The sequence below is a fragment of the Chelonoidis abingdonii genome, chromosome 10, assembly GCF_003597395.2.
Source record: "Chelonoidis abingdonii isolate Lonesome George chromosome 10, CheloAbing_2.0, whole genome shotgun sequence".
NCBI classification, from domain to species: Eukaryota; Metazoa; Chordata; order Testudines; family Testudinidae; genus Chelonoidis; species Chelonoidis abingdonii.
Genome location: NC_133778.1, coordinates 28,328,873 through 28,352,437, shown reverse-complemented (window position 1 = coordinate 28,352,437; position 23,565 = coordinate 28,328,873). Strand labels below are relative to the sequence as shown.

General features: G+C 42.5%; 2 protein-coding genes across 12 annotated transcripts in view; one reads left to right on the top strand and one right to left on the bottom strand.

Moving 5' to 3' along the window:
• The window catches only part of HIBCH (3-hydroxyisobutyryl-CoA hydrolase), a 315,629-nt gene that overhangs the window by 38,856 nt on the left and 253,208 nt on the right, over nt 1-23,565 (bottom strand). The window lies entirely within an intron of this gene.
• PMS1 (PMS1 homolog 1, mismatch repair system component) overlaps nt 1-23,565 on the top strand; it is a 109,907-nt gene that overhangs the window by 76,794 nt on the left and 9,548 nt on the right. For 10 of the 11 annotated variants that reach the window (XM_032802619.1, XM_032802616.2, XM_075070052.1 and 7 more), the window contains 4 exons: nt 784-927; nt 9,376-10,292; nt 16,466-16,924; nt 19,020-19,150. In XM_032802619.1, coding sequence (XP_032658510.1) covers nt 784-927; nt 9,376-10,292; nt 16,466-16,924; nt 19,020-19,150 — 1,651 coding nt within the window. Of the gene's footprint in view, nt 1-783; nt 928-9,375; nt 10,293-16,465; nt 16,925-19,019; nt 19,151-23,565 lie in introns of those variants that run through there. The other variant, XM_075070054.1, reaches the window with a different exon arrangement.

Below are 23,565 nucleotides of genomic sequence, written 5' to 3'. Positions count from 1 at the left end.
TGTGATCTTGCATAAAGGTGCAGGGCTCTCCTACTATTCACCCACCTTGTTAGCAGGAGATAAAACCCTGAAAATAACTGCTGAATAGTTCTGTAGTCTGTTGGTGGCAGGTGAGACGTTTTAACTCCATCAGGAGATAAGAGAAGTGAGAAGGCGGGGAGACCTGGAGAAAATATTAGTCACAGCCAGGGTTCCAGAGAGAGCTTATCTCTATTATTTAAATTACAAATGAATCCTGATCTGAGGAAGAGGGTGAGTTTGACATTGGTGGACTTGGTAGGAATGCCACTTTTTCATTCATCCTTTTTCTTTCCTCAAAGAAAACGATATTTATTTCAAAATATTACAACATATACATATATTTTCATTTTTTAAAAAATTCAGAGATAATGGTGTTCATTTGTCCTAGAAAAAAGTGCTAGATCTCCTGCCCACTTTGAGCACTGAATAGAACCATACAGTACTTTTTTCTCCAGATATATCAAGTGGGCTAAGTATATTATTTCAGAAAGTTCATGGAGCCACAATTAATACTTTGGAGCAGATTTTCTGGGACTTACATGGCACAAAGGCTGTGAAACCACGTTCAAATGCCCTGCTGAGGATTTTCCTGGTGGGCAGATCTCCCCAAAAGGACATTTTTAACTTCTTTGTTTTAGTATCTTCTTTAATTTGACAAAATACAATTTAAGAACTGTTTGTATAGTGTAGTATTTTCCTTCTGTACCTTTTGGGTCTATTTTACTACTTTTACTGACTTTCCTTTGTTGCATTTATCTGTAGCTGGTTCGACGGTACTATAATCTGAAGTCACATAAAGATTCTTCTCGTTCGTATCCTGTTTTCTTTATTAATATTACTGTACCGACCTCTACTGTGGATGTTAATTTAACGCCTGATAAAACTCAAGTTTTACTTCATAATAAGGTAATTTATATTTTAATTTATTTTTAAATTGGGATTTGCTTGCTTAGGCCCTGATCTTACAAAGACTTACCACGTTTAATTTTAGACTTATGCATAACTCATTGGCTTCAGTGTGACTAATCAGGTGCTTGAAATTAAGCACACACATTAGCCTTTTCAGGAGTGAGGCTTTAGTAGTTCATATATGATAGGCTGCCCTTGTAACATGACTATTTGAAAATTATTGAATCAAATGAGTAACCATTTGTTTGATTTTAAAGATCATTTGTGTACTGTCATACTAGCCCCTGTCTCAGCCATGCTCCCTTCAGAGCCCAACATCCTGAGAATATCTATACTGAGTTAGATCATGGTCCGTCTAGCCCAGTATCCTGCCTCAGACAGTGTCCAGTCCCAGATGCTTCAAAGGAAATGAACAGAGTGATCTGTCTCCTGCCATTCAGTCCCAGGTTCTGGCAGTTGGAGATTTAGGGACACCCGAAGCATGGGGTTTATCCCTGACCATCTTTTCTGATAACCATTGATGGACCTATCCTCCATGAACTTCTCTAATTCTTTTTTAACTTAGTTATACTACTGGCCTTCACAACATTCCCTAGCAAAGAGTTCCACAGGTTGACTATATGTTGTGTGAAGAAGTACTTCCTTATGTTTGTTTTTTAAACCTGCTGCCTATTAATTTCATTGTGTGACCCCCTAATACTTGTGTTGTGTGAAGGGGTAAATAATACTTCCCTCTTTGTTTTCTTCATACTATTCATGACTTTATAGCCCTCTATCATATCCTCCTTTAATCATCTCCTTTTCCAACCTGAACTGTCCCAGTTTTTTTAATCTCTGCCCATATGGAAGTTATTCCCTACACCTTTTGTTACCCTTCTCTGTATCTTTTCCACTTCTAATATACCTTTTTTGAGATGGGGCAACCAGAACTTCACACAAAATTGAATGTGTGGGTGTACCATGGCTTTATATAGTAGCATTGTGATATTTTCTGCTTTGTTATCTACCCCTTTCCTAATGTTCTGTTTGCTTTTTTGACTGCTGCCGCACATTGAGCAGATGTTTTCAGAGAGCTATCCACAGTAACTCCAAGATCTCTTTTTTGAGTGATAGCAGCTAATTTAGACCCCCTCATTTTATATGTATAGTTGGGATTATGTTTTCCAGTGTGCATTACTTTGCATTTATCAACGTTAAATTTCATTTGCCATTTTGTTGCCCAGTCACCCAGTTTTGAGAGAACCTTTTGTAGCTCTTCGTAGTCTGCCTGGGACTTGACTATCTTGAGAAGTTTTGTATCATCTTCAAATTTTGCCACTTCACTGTTCACCCCTTTTTCTGACCCGTTTACTGACTTTCGTATATTTTAACCATGGGGACCTTCCCTCGTATCCCATGACTGCTTAGTTTGTGTAAGAGTCTTTGTTGGGTGACGTTTTCAAAGGCTTTCTGAAAATTCTACTACGCTGAATCGACTGGATCATCCTTGTCTACGTGCATGCTGACTCCCTCAAAGAATTCTGATAGTTTGATGAGGCATGATATACCTTTACAAAAGCCTTGTTTACTCTTCCCCAATATGTCGTGTTCATCTATGGGCATAAGGGTGGTGTTCTCCTCTGTTCCTCCCTTCCTCCCCAATGCTACCCTTCTGCCGTTCCTCTCCACCCTGGGGAAGCCCCTGTCCTTCCTCAGCCCCCTTCCGCTGGGCTATAAGGACCCCACCCTCCGCCACGTTTTGTCGTTCCGCCAGCAGGTGCAGGTTCAAGTGCCACCGGTGGCACATGACAGAGTGGCTCTGGAGGGGTCCTTTCTGGTGCCCCATCGAGGGGCCCAGTACCAGGTTTACTATTCCTCGGGAAAGGCCCAGTGCTTCCTCTGCCGGGCAGCAAGACATGTCCGGAGGGACTGCCCCCTGGCCCAGCTCGGAAGGGCATCTGGGACCCCCGATACCCGGAAGGGCGTTGGCTCTACCATCACCGGCAGCTCTGATTGCCTGGACCCTGGGGTCACCCCTCCTCCATCTGTGACTGCTGTCAACTCCACTCAGGTCTCGGGAGTGGCCCCCCTGATATGACCAGATGAGCATGTGGGCCCTGCTGCTATGGTGGGTGATAGACCAGGGCCCGCGGAGGAGAGGGTGACAGGGCCGGTGGCAGGACTTGAGCAGGACTTGTCTCAGGGGGAGTTTGTCCCTTTCCCCGCTGTCCTGCTGTCCTCTTCCCTTACCCTCCCATCAATGCCCTCGCTCCGCTGCTCTGACCCAGCTGGCCAGCCCCCCTCTTCAGTGAGCTGGGAGCTCGTGCGAGGGAAGCGCCAAAAGCAGGGAGCGTGAGCCCAGCACCCCCCCCCTCATTGACAAGGGGGAAGGGACCCCCTGTAAAACTGTGAAGGGGGCCACTGGTGCTGGGCTTTCCATTGACTCCCCTGCTGATTTCATCGTTTGGAGTTGGCTGAGATCGCCGCAGCCGTGGACATGGGTAGTACCATCTCTCCTGTGGAGTCCCTCCCTGAGGGAGTTACGGAAGGTGTCCCTCCTGCTGCTTTGCCATCTGTGCCCACTGTAGACGCCGAAGTGGCTACTGTCTCGGCTGCTGTTGAGGGGGACCTTGTAGAGGCGGGTGGGGATTTTACCTCTGTTTTTGATGAGATTGAGGCCCTAAGTTTGACTCCGACCACCCAGCAGGTGGATGCCTCCGTGTTAGAGGGCCTTGGTAAGGGCGATTGCTATCTGCCGCCCCCTGCCCTCCCCCTATCTTGGGTGGATGCCCCTGTTTTGGCCACTGCATCGCCCCAGGACCTGACCATCTGCTCAGCCCCGAGCAGATAATTGGTAATCCAGCCGACACCGCCGTGCCCAGTGAGGCGACGGCTGACGCTGAGCGGCAAGGTTCTGGGCCTATGGGTGCTCTACCCTATGAGTCAGGGCCACAGCCCTCGCCCCCACTACTCTGGGCTGTAATCCTGGGAGCCTCGTTCAGTGGGGCACCTGAGCTTGGCGCTGTGGGGGTGCACTGATCCCTTGCTGCCCCTTGGCCCACTGTATTGGGTGAAGAGGCACCGTGTCCCAGTGGCTCTGCTGCTCGGACCCCTGATTTTGTCCTCCTTCCCTGCCCTGACCTCGTTCCTGTCCTAGATTTGTGTCCTGTCCCTGACCCCTTTCCAGTCCCTGGAAATTTCAACTGCACCCTTAAGAAGCGGGACCGCACAGGGACTGAACTGAGCCTGGCCACTGCAGACGTACTCAGGGAGATTGTAGTTCATCACTCCCTGGTGAACTTCTGGCGCGACCACCACCTGGATGATGACTCAACGTTCACTTATGTCCGGGTGGAGGAACAACAGTTGAGCCACTCCCGGTTGGACTGCATTTATTTTTCTCGCTGTCGTCTTTCACAAACCCGCTCCTCCAGCGTTTGGCCAGCCCCATTCTCAGACAAACATTTGGTGGCTGTGACGATCTCTCTTTCTTTGGAAAAGCCGGGGCCAGCCTATTGGCAATTCAGTAACAGTTTGCTGGACGATGAGGGCTTTGTGGTGTCTTTCTGGGAGTTCTGGCTGACCTGGCAGGAACAAAGGCATGCTTTTCCCTCAGTGCAGCGGTGGTGGGATGTGGGGAAGATGCATGCCCGGCTCTTCTGCCATAGCCACAGCAGGGGCGCCAACCAGCAGAGAGATGTGGCGACAGAGCAGTTGGAGCAGGAGGTCTTAGAGCTGGAGAGGTGTCTGGCCACCAGCCTTGAGGATCCACCCCTCTATGGAGCGTACCGGGAGGAGCTCCAGGCCCTTGACGATCTTCGGGCCCGGGGCCTGTTTGTTCAATCCTGCATCCATCTGCTGCGGGAGATGGATCGTGGCTTCCGCTTCTTCTACACCCTGGAGAAGAAGAGAGGGGCGAAAAAGCACATCCTCTGCCTTTTGGTGGAGGACTGTGCCTCTCTCACGGATCCAGTGGAGATGCACGAGAGGGCCAGGTCCTTCTACGCTTGCCTTTTCTCCCTGGATCCAACTGACATCGATGTCTCTGGAGTGCTTTGGGATGGACTCCCAACAGTCAGCACGGGCGACCAGGACCGGCTGGAGCTGCCTCTCACTCTGGCCGAGTTCTCGGAAGCCCTCCGTCGCATGCCCACCAATAAATCTCCGGGGATGGACAGGCTGACCGTGGAGTTCTGCCGCGTGTTCTGGGACGTCCTCAGCCCGGACCTTTCCACCATCGGGGCCGAGTCTTTGAAGAGCGGAGTCCTACGTCATGCAGGCAAGCGGTGCTCGCCTTGCTGCCAAAGAAGGGGGACCTCCACAATCTCTGAAATTGGCGTCCCGTCTCGCTCCTTAGCATGGACTGTAAGGTCGTGGCAAAGGCCATCTCGCAGCAGCTGTGGTCCGTGTTGGCAGACGTGGTCCATCCAGACCAGACCTACACCATCCCAGGCCATACCATTTTCAATAATCTTTATCTGGTCCACAATCTCTTGGAGCTTGGGTGTAGAGATGGTCTGTCATTTGCCCTCCTGTCCCTGGATCAGGAGAAGGCGTTCAACCGGATGGACCACGGGTATCTCCTGGGCACTCTGTGGGCATTTGGGTTCGGGCCCCGGTTTGTGGGGTTTCTCCAGGTGTTGTACGCCTCCTCAGAGCATTTGGTCAGGCTCAACCGGACCCTGACCGCACCTATCAACTTCAGATGAGAGGTGCGTCAAGGCTGCCCGCTGTCGGGTCAGCTGTACACTCTGGCCGTTGAGCCCTTCCTTCGTCTCCTTTGCAAGAGGTTGACAGGGTTGGTGCTGCATGAGCTGGAGGTGCGCCTGGTCCTGGCAGCATACGCCGACAACGTGCTCCTCGTGGTCCAGGACCCGGACGACCTAGTACAGATGGAGGCTTGTCAAGCTGTTTATTCAGTGCCCTCCTCCGCCTGGGTCAACTAAGTCAAGAGCTCTAGCCTGGTGGTTGGGGCCGGGTGGTGGGCGAGCTTCTTCCCACCCGTGCTTCAGGCCATCCAGTGGACCGCATGTCTGCTGCTTTATCTTGGCGTTTACTTCTCTGCCACGCATCCGTCTCCTCCGGAGAACTGGCACGGTTTAGAGGGCAGGGTGACTGGGTGGTTGTGGGGCTGGACAGGACTGCTCCAGTGCCTGTCCCTCCTGGGAAGAGTGCTGGTTCTTAACCAACTGGTCCTGTCCATGCTCTGGCACTGACTCAACACCCTGTGCCCACCCCCCCCATGTTCCTGGCCAATCTCCAGAGGCTGGTTCTGGGTTTTTTTGTCCGGGACTGCACTGGGTCTCTGCAGGGGTTCTCCATCTCCCCCTGGCAGAGGACGGACGGGGCCTGACGTGTATGTGCACGTAGGTCCATGTCTTCCGCCTCCACGCCCTGCAGAGACTCCTTTATAGTGCAGGGGGAGCATATTGGCACACGCCTTCCTCCGCTGCTTGTGAGGGCTCTGATATGACCAGCAGCTCTTTTTTCTCCATCCGAGAGGTCTTCTGCGAGACCTCTCCGAGCTGCTGGTCTTCTACCAGCACCTTCTCCAGACCTGGAGGTTGGTTTCAGCGACCAGGTCCCTTGTGGCCACCAAGGGGATAGATCTCCTCATGGAGCCCCTGCTACACAATCTCCATCTTCATGTGCAGGTTCCGGAGTCTCCCTTGATATGCCACAGATTGGTCCTGCCAGGAGTCACCAAGATCGGAGACCTCCTGGACTACGACCTGGGGGGTTGGGTGGATACCCAGGCGCTTGGTCAGTGCATGAGGCTCTCCACCCTTACAACCGCCCGGCGCGTACTCCAGGAGGTGGAGGCAGCCCTGCCTCCTGCGGCTCAGTTTACCCCTAAGCGGGTCCTGCGAGAGGGTGCGCCCCACCCACCCTTCACTCCAGGCCCTCTGGATCTTTCCATCGGCCCCCTGCCCCGTGAGCCTTTCCGGCCTCTCCCTGCTCGCACGTTGAGCTGGCTGCGTGCAATGCAGCTGATTCATTTCCAAACCATGCCAATGGACCATCTCTACACGTTCATGCTACACACATTTTATTGCCCCACCCTCGTGTCCCGCCCTGATACCAAGTGGCAGGACCTTTTACCAGCGGTGGAAGGTGGGGAACCCTGATGGGCCAGTTTATATTCCATCTTAGTCCTGCGGCAATATCAGCTGGGAGCTCCTCCATGGAGCCGTGAACACGGGCGTGTACTTGGCGTGGTTTACCTCTGTCCCTGAAGCCTGTCCCTTTTGTGGTGTGAGGGAGACCCTGGAGCTCATGTATCTTCAGTGCACCAGCCTGCAGCCTCTTTTCTGGCTCCTCCAGAACCGCTTATTGAGGTTCTGGCTGCACTTCTCCCCGCACTTGTTTATTTATGCACACCCAATTCGAGGCCCCACCAAGTCACGGGACCACCTCGTCAGCCTCGTCCTAGCCATGGCCAAGGTGGCCATTCGTAACACCAGGGAGGGGAGGTTGTCGGGGGGGAGGGTGCTGCAACTGTGGGGCTGTTTTTCGTTCCTTTATCCATTCACGTATCCGGGCAGAGTTCCTCTGGGCAGCATCCACGAGCTCTCTCAATGCTTTCAAGGAGCAGTTGGCGCTGTCCCAGGGTCTCTGCTTGGTGTCCCCTTCCAGTTCCTTAGTTTTGGCCCTTTGACTCCCACGCCTGTTCCTGTTATTGCCTCTATTGTCCCCCAAACTCAGTTGGGTTCTGGGTTTAGTAGCTCTTCCCTGGGCTGGGGGGGAGGGGCTTTTTAGCGTTCCAGTTCTCAATAGGAACATTCTTCTGTAGCCCTCTCACACCAGTCAGTATGAGAACAGTTGTAATCTCCTATTATTATTGTGTTTTCTGTCTCTGTATCTCTCTAATCTCCCTGAGCATTTCATAATCACCATCGCCATCCTGATCAGGTGTTTGGTAGTATATTCCTGCTGCTATACACTTTATAACATCAATTATTTTAAGTCATAAGTTCATTTCTTTCTTCACAGAACTGCTTAAATCAGGCATACATAGTACTTATATCACAATAGCACTTTTCATCTTCAAATGGCTTTGTAATGACTAGTCTGTAAACAGAAATATGATTTATGTCCTTTTTACATAATTCTTTTCATAATTTTATAGTTACTTACATTAAGTGGGGGATTTAAATACAAAATTAATATTAAAAACTTGAATTGTTTCTGTTTAGGGCCAAATTTTGCCATTGTGTGTTTGTAGCATGCCCTTTCACATCATGGAGGCTACAGGATTTAATATTCTTGACTAAGGTTGAAACTTGGCCCATTGAGTCTTGTATCAGAGATCGTATAGAGACAGATTGTGATACACTTACTATCACTGAATAGCACCTTAGATCATGAGTAGTACCATGGAAATTAGTGGGTTTGCTTACACTGCTCAAGGTAGATAAGGGCTTCTCTTCACAATGGAATAATATACACTACAGGAGTATGATTTCTAACGTGCACAGTGTTGCATAGTATTAGATTCACATTAAAGGTTCCCTAGCACACTTTAACGTAGTGCTGTTTGAAACAGCCCAATTAATGCACAGCACATTAGTATGCTTTAGAAATCATATCCCCATAGCATGGATTATGGGAGACAACCTTAAGGGTGGCACAGTCTAGACTAATAGGTTGCCACCTCTCTTAACAATGCATTTTCTTGGTTTTGTGGGTTAGAATCACAGGCTAAATGATATTTCAATATAATTTGTGTGAAAATAAACATAAGCAGGTATCAGAGGGGTAGCTGTATTAGCCTGGATCTGTAAAAAGCAACAGAGAGTCCTGTGGCACCTTAAAGGCTAGCAGATGTATTGGAACATAAGCTTTCGTGGGTGAATGCCCACTTCGTCAGATGCGTCTACTTATGCTCTAATACATCTGTTAAACATAAGCAGATTATTTTCACATCTAAGTTTGTTTAAAACTCTCCTTTTACTCTAAAGAAGTTTTCTTTCTTTTTGTTTCTTTTTAAAATTTTCTACCATTTATATAAAAACAGTCTTTGAACCATTCTGTGAATGAACACTCTCACTAAAATTGTGAAGCTAACTTGACTTGGTGGTTAGTCCATTCCACCCTGAGAGTGTATTTCTAGCTCCAATTAGTGTATACTGAGTGAGAATAGATACAGTAATACTGTTCTAAAGAAACAACATACAAGTACTAGGTCATAAAGAAAGTGTGGTATTAAAATTATTAATTATTAAAATTTATCAGTGGAGCAAAAGTATTTATAGTGAAAGATTTAAGGCTAAGGGATCTCACTGATTAGTGAATGTTTGGCATGTTTTAATGAGAATGTATGAACTACTAATACTTCATAATCTAAATTAACTCAAAAAATGCAGTGAATAGAATTGTTTTTTTATTGCTATTGTGTTGTGTCAACAACTGTCAAGTACATTTTCATTGACAATTTGTCCTAATGCTTATGAGTTTTCTTTGCAGGAATCTGTCTTATCTGCTGTTGAAAATGTATTGACATCGCTGTATGGGCTACCACCTGATACAGTTTCTTGTGAAGCTAAAAAAACAGATGTTACCTCAGCGGACGTAGTTGTTAATGAAACAGAACAAACAGATGTGCTGGTTAATAAAATGGAACCATTTGGAAACAGTGATCCACATGCACATACTTCATCCTTTTCATTCAGTAATGATGTGCAAAATGGTCAAGCAGGAAAAAACACAGAGGTCTGCTTAAAGCATCAAAGATTTTCTAGTGATAGTACTCATGGTCTCCTCAATAGAAAAGAAGTTTCTGGCACTGACGTGACTGTGAGTGATATATTTCAAGACAGTTCCATAAATAATTTATCATGTGAGGACAGCCAGAATGGATATAGTGTAACATTAACCCTAGATGGCAGTACTCACATGGACACTCAATCTAAAAACAGAAGTGAGCATCCTGTGAGAGCCAGTTACACTAATGAAGTGGAAAAAAATGAGGCAAATACAGTCCCTGAGTATGTATCTGAAATCTCTGCTGATAATTGGAGCAAGGGGAATGCACTTAAAAATGCTACAGGAGAGAACCTGGAACCTGTAAAGATTCTGATCCCTGAAGTAGGAGGAATAACAAATCATAAGGCAAATGAAAATACTGATGAACAAGATCATGATCAGCAGAGTTCCAATCAAAATATTAAAAAAACGAATGTGGTTAATGATAAAGCAGGACAGATCATGGCCTATGATTTAATTAGTAATCAAATAATCAGGAAACCCATGTCAGCAGTTGCCCTGTTCACCCAAGAATATCGTTCTAGATTATTAACTGATAATCCAAAGGCCAACATGGAGGACTTGATGCTGAAAATTGAAGGACTATGGGAGAAACTGAGCAGAGAGGAGAAAAAGAAGTAAGTTTCAAGAGTTTGCACCTGACCTCTAAGCCATGTAGTTTCCATTCTGGGTGACTTACTGGATGCAAAAAATGAAAAATTACATCCATATCATTTATAAAAAACAGGATGGAAAACGTTTTTTGGCTTGCCAAGAACACCATCCTGGCTAAAGGTTGTATTGCTAATTACGATGTTTACTGTGTGCAGGTATGTACTGCTTTCTGAATTACTCATTTTGATATTACTAATTTTTCCACTCTGTTTTTCAATTTAAATATGTTGCTGTCTTTCGTAAAATACTTCAATTTTTGCAACTCATTAAAATTATATTTTCTTGTAGACAAAGACCCCATCTTACTTTGGTAGATTTTTTGATTTATTCTTTAAACACTTGGCACATGTTGTGTTCTCTCTGTGCCATTATACACATCTCAGAGCAGTTACTATCGCCAACCTTCTTTTGCCAAATACCAAGGCACATTTTGGGCAACTTTTTTCCAAGGGCCAGCAGATTCGCTGTGCTGATTTATATCCCATTCAGCTCTTTTGTGGTCAATGGGATTGCACGGGTGTATAAGATCACACAGAATGTCACTGCATTTTTTTTTTTTAACAATTACTCTCCATTACTTTCAATAAAATATTATGATCTTGTCATTCTCACGTGTTTTTAGGGGCAAAATCCTGGCCTTATCTGTGCATTTGCAGGGGTGCCCCCACCCTCTTGAGCTGTCACAGTTCTGCTGGCTGTGTCAGTCCAGTTTTTAAGATAATCAGGCAGGAGGTGTACAGTGCCTGAATCACAAGAGGCTGCCATTCTGGGTGTGTTGTGGGAGGAACTGGTTAGCAGCTGAGGATCCATCACCATGTAGTTCCCCAATCCTTCTCTCCTCCATCTCCTATTTTATTTTATTTTTTTTCAGTGCTCTCCGCAAAAAGAACTTTTCCCAGGCTCTAGGAATTTGAACAGGTTGTTCTATTTTTTTAAATACATTTACAAAAAAAACAACAGCCCAAAGCCCCTTAAGTCCAGAAGGTATCCCAGTCTCCATAACTATGTATAAAAAACTTCATCAGATGATGAATTCTGAGAAATATTTCATGCTACCCAAATCCCCACCGATTCAGAGATCTCAGTGCTCCCCAGCATCCAAACAAGTAGATTGTCTTAAGCACCAGCCACAGAGAAGCTCTGTGGCTTGTAGGGAAGAATTAAATTAACCATATCTCTAAAACAGTCACTTGCTCATATTTTTCTTTAATCATCTGATTCTCTACCCACTGAAGTTAGTGGAAGTTTTGCCATTGACTTCAGAGCTTAGTTCTTCTCCAACTAAACTGCTGCTAGGAGCAAAAAGAATGAGAGAATTTTTCCTGTGTGGGATGTGATGGTCGTTTATGAAGCTTGCCACTGAGAAGACTTCAACAACTCAGACATAGGTTAGGGGTTGTTATACAAGTGGATGGGTAGGGTTCTGTGGCCTGCTTTGTGCAGGAGGTCAGACTAGATGATCATATTGGTCCCTTCTGATCTATGAGTCTATGAGTCTAAGCTGCTTTTAAAAGCTAAAACAGTGTTAGGAATATGGGATTTGCAATACTAATTCAAACTCTTCCATTATCTCTAACATCCTGATTCTGGTAGGAGCCAGTGTCTGAGATGCTGAGAAAAGAAAACAGTCCATAATGCACCTAGTCAGTTATGTAGTACAATGCCATAGTCAGTGGGAACAGGGAAAGAACAGTTCCTCCTTGACCTCACAAGTAATCATTTTGTACTATGAAGCATGCAGCTCAATTACACTTATCAACTTGTGTAGTTGTAACTGTCACTTTTGTTCATAAAATCATTGAACCTTATATCCAGTTTGCTCTTTTTCCATTATAAATGTCCTCTCCAATGAAGTTACAGAGGAGTTACCAAATCCTGAATACTGGAATCTCCATATTACCTAAAATGAAGACCTATTTCTAGATATGTCATTCATATTGACACCAAATTTTTTTAACCTGATTTTACAATATTTTCACACATTTCAAGACCTTAAAAATGTTGCTTGCTTGCATTATATGGCCTTCCCTGCGAACTGAACCTTGACGCATTGGGAAGGCTTGTGTGCACCAGTAACCCTCTGATCTATGCCAGTAGGAGTTTTAACTCCTGGCAGGTTACCCAAGCCAGGCGTGTTGTTATGGGAACCCTAATTCTATTTTTTTCTTAACTTTTCTGCAATTAAAATCTCAGTTTTAATATTCTACAAGCATTTAATTTTAAACAAAAATTGGATTGTTCTTGGATAGAAAGTGAATATACACTATATATAGAATATCTGTTGAAGTTGATTTCCATATAATTTAATTAAATTAATAATATCTTTGAACAATATTCTGTGATAGACACCAGTAGTAACACTTGTCATCTTCTGCCAGCAGCGCAACATTTAGTATAATTCCATCCTAAAGATATATTAGATAGAGACGAATTTCCAGAATATAAGAAATATCCAGCTAGCATTTATTACAAAAACTAATTTTTCCCATTTGCAAAAAATTACCTATTATCAATTTGGGTACAAAGGTCAGCTGCCTAATGTTTTCTTTATTTTCATCAAAACTCTTGTCGGGGGTTTTACAGATTTCCCTCTTTCAGGTGGATAGAACAGCTAAGTCTTATGGTTCAGTGCATACGTATTGGCTAAGGCAAGCAACAATCCAAGAGACCAAAGATCTAAGAGAAGCTACCAAAGCAGAAAGATCTATAGTTGTCTTCTCAAAGGTAGCAATCTTGAAGATTTGTTCAATGTTTAGTAAAAAATGTAGTTCTCTACTAACTCGGTCTACTAGGTACAGTCTGGATATATTAGGTCACCAATAGCAGAGGTTCTCAACCTTTTTCTTTCTGAGGCCTACCCAACATGCTATAAAAACTCCACAGCCCACCTGTGCTACAACAACTGTTTTTCTCCATATAAAAGCCAGGGCTGATGTTAAGGGGTAGCAAGCAGGGCAGATGCCTGGGGCACCACAGGGGGCACCACAAAGCTAAGTGGCTCAGGCTTCAGCCCCAGGTGTTGGCTCAGGGCCCCGGGCTATAGTCCTGCACAACAGGGCTTCGGCTTTCTGCCCTAGGCCCTAGCGAGTTTAATACTGGCCATGCTTGACGGACCCCCTGAAACCTGCTCATGGGCCCCGAAGCGGTCCCGGCCCCCTGACTGAGAACCACATAGTAACAAGGGGATTGTGTATTTAAAAGGGTAGTCCAAGAAAATACAGATTGTCATCCACAGTCCATACACTTTTACAAGCTTCCAATAAAAGTCAAGAGACAAAAGCTATTGTCATAGAAGAGGTATATTTTCCTCAAAAGCAGCCCTAGAATGTGATACTTATCAAATACAGTAGAGTTTGAAATAAGTGACTTGCATTATCTGGATGAACTGACTTGCCAAAGGATGTCCTCTTTATTTTATTTTGGGGTATTTGGGGCTCTTTCGAGTCAAATTTTGCCAAAGGTTGCCCTATTCAAATTATCCTACTTGCTTCCTCTCTATAACAGTCTTGGAATTCCCATCTCATGGATTTCTCAGTGCTTGCTAAATCTTTCCATCTGGGCTTAAGGTAGAAGTGAGAAATAGTAAAACGTAGGGTAAGTCAGATGGGAGGAAGCCTTATTTTTCCTCCATGAGCAAAGCTCCTTTTGGAACTAGCCTGGTATTTTCCTTAAAAAAATTCTTTGCTTTTGAATTGAAAATTCCAGCATCATCTCTAGTCAAACTTCCTAAGTCACCTCTAACTAGCCAGAAGGCAACTACCTGTATTTCTCCTGGCCCCTCTGGATCACACTTGCCTATGCTGAAAGATCTTTCTTGAAAAGGGAAATGGATAGCTTTCCTTCTTAGTGACCCTGCTGTTTACTTTCTGGATCTAGACTGGACACTGTCAGATACCTACAAAGCCCCCAGACTCAACACTTGCAGGACTGCAGCTTCTCCTGCATTAAATGTATAATAACAAGTGTTCCTTAAATGTGTGGGGTTTTAAAGTTTTAATTTGTCATTGGAAGCCCAATAGCCACAGAATTAAATGAGTATGGATCAGGTCAAAGTTATAACCCATATTCAGAATTAAGTTTTTCTGTTCAAGTGATTTCACTCATTAATTTTACAAGTAGCAGATGTTTTTTATCTTAACATTTACTCCATATTTTTCTTGGACATGATTTATTGCTCATCCCAAGATGACTGCTTTAGTAAACTAAATATTAGTACCATATGTGAATGTTAGCACATTATAATAAATTACAATTGGTGACCCTTCTGTTTATCTTATTTTCCACCATACATGCAGATAATTGAACCTGACTGTTCCAGCAAGTATCAGTGAATAAATTAACATAAGACCAGTTAAAATACTTATTTCCAATACTGATATAGGATAATAGGGTTTCTTACTGGAAATCAGTTGTATTACTAGACAGAATCCAGGATATTGAATGGAGTAGGAAAGGAGAATTGAGCAAATTGCTGCTAAGGTCTTCAAACATTAAGATTTGTATCTGGGAGGCAACCAACCCTATAGATCTGTATTGTAAAGTCCCTGCCTTTATATAACCTATAATAATGTTAAGGTTATTTTCTTAGTCATGTCCACAAAAAAGCTCATAGCAATTTTTTAAGCATCATAGAGCCTGACTGTGCAATACCCATCCCTGTTGTTCAGCACTCACTCCTGCTTACTCCCATGAAGTCAATATGATTACTCACTTACGTACTAATCAACAGCGAGTGCAAGGGTTGCATAGCTAGACACACGATCTCAATCCCCTTTATACTTAAGCACTGATATAAAAGAGGTCCTCACTTGAAGGGTCTGAGTGTTACCCAGTATGTACAGCCACAGAGGAACACAAGAATTGCCATAAAAATGACTAGTAGCCAGTGTAGTTCAGTACCTTGTTTCTTACAGTGGTTAGAACTAGACGCATCGAGGAAAGGTATAAGAAATCCCAGAGTGGACATTTAAAGAATAGCCTGCTTGTAGGAAAGTTTCTTCCTTAACCCCAGTCAGTTAGTGTTTGGCTTAAGCAAGATAATTTATATCCTGTATTATTTTTAGCCTGTGTAATGTAACTGTGGATCATCTCATTATTCATATAAATGAATCATGTTTTTTTTTAATTCTGCTGTGTACTTGGACTCAGTGATACGTTGTGACAGTGAGTTCCACAGGATAGTAATATATACGTTGAGTAACAAAAAGTCTATCATTTTTAAATTTTTTCTCTCATTTTCATTGAGTTTACTCCCTTTTATAATATAAAAGCAAAGGGATATAGGAGATCCTCATTTACCTTCGCTGTACCAGTCATAATTTATGTTTTTGTTTAGTTTAGAATACTTGGCAATCTCAGTCTTTTCAAATTCTCTCCAAACTAAAGTCTTTCTGGAGATGGTCTGATCCATCGCATTATTTGATGTTTGTATAGTTAAAATACGTTTAAAGAATCTCTACAATAAACTACATCAATGCAATTTTATTTCTTTATAAAGTTATTCAGTTATTCAAACTGATCTTCGTAGACTAGGCTCTTATTGAAATCCTGCTTGAAGAAAGTATTTTCCTGAGGCGCTTATAATTTAGCCCTGGGGCTGGGTAAGCAGTATTCCATAGCAGTTTGCTACCAAATGTCTGCACTTCTCTGATAGGTTGAATGATACGGCTATCATCAATAGTTCCCAAAAATTATGAATGTAGGTGTCAGTTTTTTATACCTATACAATCAAAGAATTCAGAACCATTTGAAGTCAAAATGCCAAGTAGCATTTACTCTGCAATACAAATTAAGTGCCTATAAGTTGAACATGTACTTCTGGAACTGTATTTCTGGTTATAAATTTAAGGTTAGATTGAGCGTTCAGGTGTAGAGCAGAAGTAGCAGCTGGGCTCTTCTGGCTGTCACACTGGGGTAGAGGCAAGGCTCCGTCCACTGTTCAGACACTTCTCACCCACTTGGTCAAGGGGGTAGAGTACAGGAGTGCTGAGTACCTGGGTCAGGGTGGAGAGAAAGCTAATGTGGCTGTGAAAAGGAGTGGAGGTGCATAACTCTATTAGAATGGGTGTCACAATCTGGCCTTTAGTTTGTTACATTTGTGATTTCTCTCCCACACCCTGCCCCACTCTCCATTTAGGTATGAAGAAAAAGCCACGAAAGACCTGGAACGATACAACAGACAAACCAAGAAAGCTGTGGAGCAGAGAATACAGAGATCAACAAAAGAGACAGAAAAAAGATGCAAGTCCAAACTGAAGACTTCTCTCTCTGACCAGCAGAAACTTGACAAACTTTTTCAGTCTCAAATTGAAAAGAAACAGAGACATAACCAAGATATGAAAATTGTACAGGTGCCCTTTTCTATGAGTTCTTTCAAACATAAACTTCAGAGGCTTGAGAAGAAAAATTTTGATAAAAACGAGTCTTGCCTAATCTGTCACCTGAGTTTTCCTGATGCATGGATAATGGCTTCTGAAAAAAAAATCATGTTGCTAAATCCGTATAGAGTGGAAGAAGCCCTACTTTATAAAAAACTACTGGAGCAACACAAACTTCCTGTAGAGAAACTGGACAAGCCAATTGTATTAACTGACAGGTATAGTAGTGTGGAGCAGGGGTGTTGTGATGGTTTTTTATTTTCGTTTGTTTGTGGTTGATTTTGTTTTTTTAAGTATCACATAGTAATTATCTACTGTAAACACTGTGGAGGCCATAGGCACAAATTTTTCTTTAAGTGATGGTCCCTCATCCAAGGTGCACAAGATCGCCATGCACCTGAGACCAGAAGACTTATTAGCAGTGTCCATTGGTCTGTGCCTGTGTCTCCTTGTGTTCCAAATTGAGGGCATAGGGGGTGGTGTGGATTTCCTGCCTCTTCAGTTGCTTTCTACCATCCACGGTCTGTGACGGAACCCCTCCCCTCTCCGCATTTTTACTAGCAGTCCTGCTTCAATTTCAAATTTTTCTGTAAAATTTTTTTATCTTTATCTAGTTAGTTAGTGGTGATTTTTAGTTAGCTAGTGTTAGAGGTTTTAGGGGCATTCCTCCACCCTAGTTTTCCCGCCATTTGAAGTACTTGGTATGTCTAAGATCTCTGGCTTCAAGAGCTATGTGGCATGTCCCCAGGTCTTCCCAGGTAGTGACTTCCATGAAGCTTGTTTCTATTGCCTGGGGAGATTAACATCTCCTCCAAGTTGCAATATTTGGTATTCCTTTCCCCTATGAACCTGGCAATCTTGAGAATTTCAGCTCAGAAAATCCCTGCTGGATTGCTCAATGAGGTCCCAAGCCAACCCTGATCATCAGACTCCCTATTAATTGGTTGTAGATGCTGAGAAGTGCCCCTCTGGGTACAATATTCCCCTGTTCTGGATCATGAGAGGACAGAGCTAAGGACCTTAGCAGGCACAGTAAATGGGAGGAGATTAAGAACAAACACTCTCAAAAAAAGGAGAAATCCCCTCCCATGTCCTCATCTAAGAAGAGAACATGTTCCCCTGCACCCTCCCAATCTGGTCAGACTCTGCATCCTGTTCCAGTTGTGTCAGGATCTCAAGGGGAGCACAGGCCTGGCTCGTGGTATAGAGAGCCAACAGTACTTTGAAACCGCTGACCCCTGAAGAGGTAGGACCACCTCCAGTAACTGTAAGCAAAAGAAAGGAACGTTGCTGCCCACACCAACAATACCTTCCCTCATCACAAAAAGGGCTTTGGTGATACTAATATTCACCACCTGACCTTAATCAGCACCAGTGGCTCTGTCATGAGGTAGATACAGACCACACAACTCAAAGAACTCCAGTTACTGTAAGGTAAGTAACATTTCTTTTTAAACCTACAGGGAAATGTTATTTTTACATTTACACCATGTTTTAAAATTAGAAAGAGACCTAGTCCTGCTCATATTGAAGTTAATAGGAATTTTTTCATTGATTTTAGACTTGTGAAGTGAGAGCCAGATATTTCTTAAAATAAATTATTTTATTTATCACCCAGAGCTTTCCTAAATACTCCCTATTTCCACAGCTGCTCACCAACTTCTATTGGTTGTGGAGCAGGCAAGGTCTAATGTTAATTTCTAACCATCTAGATTTGGGTGTTCTTTTAAAGAAAATATATAAAATGTAAGAGAATTGGTATCCTTATCTGTATACCTTAACAGTTCCTACGTGTTATAATATTTTGAATTTATTAAATTGGATCATTCTTGCCATCTAGTTTTTAATAACAGCTTTATTATCTAGCAATTTTAATTTTAAATCATGATGCTTTTTTCTTGGAATAATAGGAATATGCTTTTGATTCAGGTAATTTATTGTTAGCATATCAGTTACAAAAAATAAAACACAGGTCTTTGGGATATAAAAAGAAAATTGTCACACTCACGTCTGTCTTTTTCAAGTTGATTTGACCTGGAGTTTTTATGGTACTTTCTGTTTTCCAAAAAATCTAATGTTACCCTTTTACAAATAAAAATCCATTTATCCCTGGATTTTTTCATATGTACATATAATTTTTAATATATTATACTAATAGATTAGCTAATAGATTATATTAATTGATTAACAGCCTGTAATCCTGGAATTGTCATGCTGGTAGTAAATATATTGTTCACTCCGTCACTCTGTTTATTATCGTTTCTTTGTTATTTTAAGCCTTGTGAAATTACTGTTTGCTTGTTTGTTTTAAAGTTTGTTCAGCGGATCTCATTATATGGATTCTCTCTACAATATGACAAAGGATTGCCAAAAATTAAATGGATCAATTTATTTGTCGGATCCAAGGCTTATAGCAAATGGTTTTAGGATAAAAGTGATACCAGGTATGATGTAGTTTTGTATTTATTTTGACTCTACTGAAACTTTTTTATTTCACAGTTGAAATGACTGCATATATGATATATTATAAATCTATATCTCCTCACCAATCAAACCATCTGTACCCTCAGTTCCTCAGCATTCAAAGATATTCCTATCTGGCTAAGAGCATCATCTCTGTCACTCAGAGCACTGGAAAATGGAAAATGATGGCTAGTTAGTGAGGAGGTAGAGCAGAGCTTCAAACAAACATTTTGTCAGGAATAAAACTCAGGTCTCCTAATTCTCAGTCCTGTGCTCTGACCAGTGGCCCAAGCTGCAACTGAATGTTGATAAATTTACCACTTGTGATGTATGAAGCACTTATTATATGTTTTGCAGAGGACTTCGTTACACTCATGCTCTGTACATTGACCTACATCATAACATTTCAGATTTATTTTCATAAAAGTCTTTCCTGTATTGAAGCTATTGTTGTAGACTACAATCATAATTCGTGGATATCCCTGTGCAGTGCAGCTGAATAAGGACAGAGTTGTTTTTGTTTTCTTTGAAATGTGAAGCTTTCCTTGTTGGCACACTTGCTAAACTAACCAGGTCTTTGAAAGACAAGAATGGTTCCTCTTTTGTTCTCCGTAGGCCTGATCTATATTGCACTGGTATCAATAAAAAAACTCCAGTTGACGTCAATGAGAGCTGGATCAGATGCTGTGAAAGAGTCTTTTGCAAGGGTTCTTTGCCACAGGAAACAATGGAAAACCTTTAAATTTTTGCTTAAGAAAAAAATAAAGAAAATATCTGTGGTGGGCTTTTTGTATCCTCAACATCTCAGCAGCTCAAGGAAGGCCCCAGAATCCATGCCCTTTTCCTGCCTCACTGTTCTTTGATCTTCTGGAATGGAAGTCGCTGTTCTTTGATTTTCTGGCATGCAAGTCAGTGTTTTGGTGGGACTTGGTTAAACCCAGCAGCCTTTCCTAGTGCTTACCACTCCCACCACCAACATATATAGAATTCAGTAGCTCTTTGCTTGCTCCTGCAGCCAGTAGCTTAGATGCTTCCTGCTTTGCTGTGCAATGGATTGGGGACACTTTGGAGATCCAGCAAGGCAATTTTAAGATTTGAACACTGATCTGCCTTTGCTTCAGGATTATCATCTTTTTGCTAGCACTCAGTTTGGGATCAATGGCAGAGCTATTTTAGAACCCCCATCAGTCTGCTCTGCAGTAGAATCTATATCATACCACAAACCTTTCTCATTTATTACCTTAATAGCCCAGAAGTAGGGAGTGGGTATACTTTTACAGTGGATGATTTACAGCCATCCCACTATCAGTGGAAATCCAAAGACAGGCTTCTCAGAGGCAAATCAATAGCAGATATTTCCTCTATCATAGTGCCCAAGGAGGCTAGTTTCTTGGGGTGCGGTGCCTAGATGGCAATTCACTTAATCCAGGGCAGAGATTCACTATAAGAGCTGTTGGAAATGCTGTAGCTTCATGTGTTACCACATCATGCCTATGTAGAGTGATGACAGATGTAGTATAACATGTGGAAACCTTCAAGGACAGGTCCAAAAAAGATGCTGGACAAAGTCATTAGTGAAAGGCCAGTTACCGGTATGTTCTGTCCCTCCAGGAGAACACTGTTCTTCCTTTTGGGCCACATATAGCCTGAACAGAGGCTGTTGGCAATCTGGTTAAATCAATAGGCAATAAGTCAATAACAACAAGTACATGGCATTTAATCCAGGACATTCTTTAGCAGATCCCAACCCAGTGACTTCTTCCTGCAAAAGGGGCCAGTTCCTCATTTGCTCCTTTTTCATAGTTGTTTGTGCTGGCCTCCCAGATACAGAATGCTTATTAGTAGGTCCTTGAAGTTTGCCGGGGTCCACTTCCATTGCAAGCACTCATTAAAGCTACTTTTCAGATATGCATCCAAGCTTGGTGTCATCTTAATTACTGACACACTCTAGCTCACCTTTCTCATGACTCACTTCAGCTGCAAGATAGAGACTTGAGATTATTTTATTTATAGATACAAATATTTTTTATTCTCTTGATAAAATTACCTGCAGATCAACCCTACACTAGTCCATCTTGGAATTCTGAGAACTCAAACAATCCATTTGTTTCCCCTGAATCTTCCCATTATAAGACCTGTTTTCAATTGCTTATAACTTTGCCAAACTTTAACTATCCAACTCTGAATCAGAAAAAATGTGAATGATAATTGGGAATCGTTTAAGAATACTTTACTAGATGCCCAGAAAGCCACAATCGAGGAAGAAGGCCCAAACTGGTTAACAAAACAGCCTGGTTTAGAGGGAAAGTGAAGGCAGCTGTAAAAAAATAATAATAAAAAACAACAAATGGAAGAAAGGGGAAGCTGACGGTAATGAATATAAATCAAAAGTTAGTAAGTGTAGATAATTGACAAGGGAACGTGAGTTCCCACTGTGACGCTGGGGGCAAAATAGGTAATGCAATCCTTGGATGCAGAAACAGGGGAATCTCAAGCAGGAATAGAGGTTATTTTATCTCTGTTTTTGGCACTGGTGCAATTCCTGCTGGAATACTGTGTCCAGTTCTGGTGTCCACAGTTCAAGAGGAATGTTGATAAATTGGAGAGGATTCAGAGAGAAGCCGTGAGAAAAGATTAGAAAACATGCCATGTATTGGTAGATTGAGCTCCTTGAGTCTATTTAGCTTAGCAAAGAGATGGTTAATGGGTGACGTGATTACAGTGTGTAAGTATCTACATAGGGAACAAATATTTAATAACAGGCTCTTAATCTAGCAGAGAAAGGTATAACACTATCCAGTGGATGGAAGTTAAGGTAGACAAATTCAGACTGGAAATAAGACATACATTTTTCATTATAATTAACGATTGGACCAATTTATTGAGGATTGTGGGGGATTCTCCATCAGTGACTATTTTAAAATCAAGATTAGATATTTTTCTAAAAAGATATGCTCTCAGAATTATTTTGGGATAGTCCTATGGCCTACACTACCTTTCTGGCTTTGGAGTATATGCAAGCTGAAATTTTCCATGCCAGATGTCTGCCTCAGGCTAAATTGTTCTGGGAAATGGTCAATTAAAATGGTTTAGTTGGTTCCAAGAATCAAGTGAGAGAAAAATTCATTTTTATTTTTTTTTCCTACAGACAACAGCCTCCTTCACTACACAGCCCTTATTCATCCCCAGAGGAGTTCCAGTCTGTGCACTGAATGAGGCAGGGGTCCTGTGGAAAACATAGAATGTGCTCATGTAATTAGAGACTGTGTCAAAATGCATAAACAGAAGGAAGCCAAATTAAGGTAGCATAGGCAGCCTCAATTCTGGCATTTTTCCTAGCTTGTGAGGGCTTGACTTTGCAGCCATAATGTGCTTTTTAATATAAGTTGAATGTGTTATTTTATATATTTGGTTGGTTTAGCATGAGACTGTCCTTGTATTTCTTTATTTTAGGACAGGATGCCATATCATACGGAGTTAAGTGTCAAACTAATAGCATTTGCACAATAGCTGGTGGTCCGTCTTTTCTTCAGTCTGAGCCTCAGATAGCAGTGATTGTTCTCTCAGCTTTGAAAGTGTTTGCCTGAGAAAGGTGTGGCTTATTCAGCAAATATGACTGGAATATATACAGTTAATAGATCAGAAAGCTCTATATTATAAATTGGATGTTAGAAGATTGCTGAAAGCATTTACACTCTTAAGTCAAAATATTTCAGGGAACAAAAATATAGTTCATTTCCTATATGCAAAATTAAGTGAATTTATCTCTCATCCCCCCCACCCCCAATATCCAGTCACATTCTACATTGTAGAAAAAATGTTTCCCACCCCTCCATTCATTCAGTTTGCAAGCTAGCTGTCTCGTAAGCCTTACTAGCCAAAGTTTACAATGTGACATCTGTGATGCAGCTTCCTCGCTCTCATTTTGTTTATGATCGAAAGCTCCCATGGTGAACTCTGTTCCCACTAACCACTGAATAACTAAATTTCTAATTTTTTGAAGCTTCATATATTTGATGTTGAGTGGAAAAAAGACAACTTTGTAGTGCCACCTGATCTAGGTGAGGCATTAGTCATTTGTTCACTTGGCAATATTTTCCTTGGAAATTGCAAATTATTTCACAGAAATCACTTGTGGAAACTAAAGACTGATATTTCAATACTCCAGAATGTCTTTATACTTTGTCAAAAGTTTACATGTACAGTGAGGTTTAAGTGTCTTCTCACTTCCTCACAGGTTGCCAAATAGTTCTTGTAAAGATTTACAGATGAAAATATTTGAATTTGTATGCAGTATTCCACTTTTCAGTCTACAGACTATAACCACACACTGGAAAATATAAGAAGTGTGCATGATGCAGAATTCAACAAAACTGTCAGAATGGGTGTCCTTTTC